Genomic DNA, 234 nt, shown 5'->3' with positions numbered 1-234 from the left:
CCCGCGGCCCCCGCTCCGTCCGCAGCGCCCCGGCCCGCGCAGCCCCGCCAGCATGGCCGGGGCCATCATCGAGAACATGAGCACCCGCAAGCTCTGCATCGTCGGGGGCATCCTGCTCGTGTTCCAAGTCATCGCCTTCCTGGTGGGAGGGCTCATCGGTGAGTGCCGGGGGCCGCTTGCCTTCCTCCTCCTCCTCCTCCTCCTCCTCCCGCTGCTGCCCGCTTGTTCCGCGCT

At 71.4% G+C, this 234-nt stretch overlaps 1 protein-coding gene across 1 annotated transcript in view; it reads left to right on the top strand.

Annotated features, from left to right (window-relative positions):
* The first annotated feature begins 6 nt into the window (after positions 1-6).
* WLS (wntless Wnt ligand secretion mediator) overlaps positions 7-234 on the top strand; it is a 25,633-nt gene continuing 25,405 nt past the window's right edge. Inside the window, exon 1 of the mRNA XM_008640510.2 lies at positions 7-158. Coding sequence (XP_008638732.1) covers positions 53-158 — 106 coding nt within the window. The 5' untranslated portion in view covers positions 7-52. The remainder of the gene's footprint in view (positions 159-234) is intronic.

The sequence above is a fragment of the Corvus brachyrhynchos genome, unplaced genomic scaffold (genome assembly GCF_000691975.1).
Source record: "Corvus brachyrhynchos isolate BGI_N302 unplaced genomic scaffold, ASM69197v1 scaffold280, whole genome shotgun sequence".
In the NCBI taxonomy this organism is placed as follows: Eukaryota; Metazoa; Chordata; class Aves; order Passeriformes; family Corvidae; genus Corvus; species Corvus brachyrhynchos.
The sequence above is the reverse complement of the archived record's forward strand: the minus strand, read 5'-3'. Positions and strand labels throughout refer to the sequence as shown.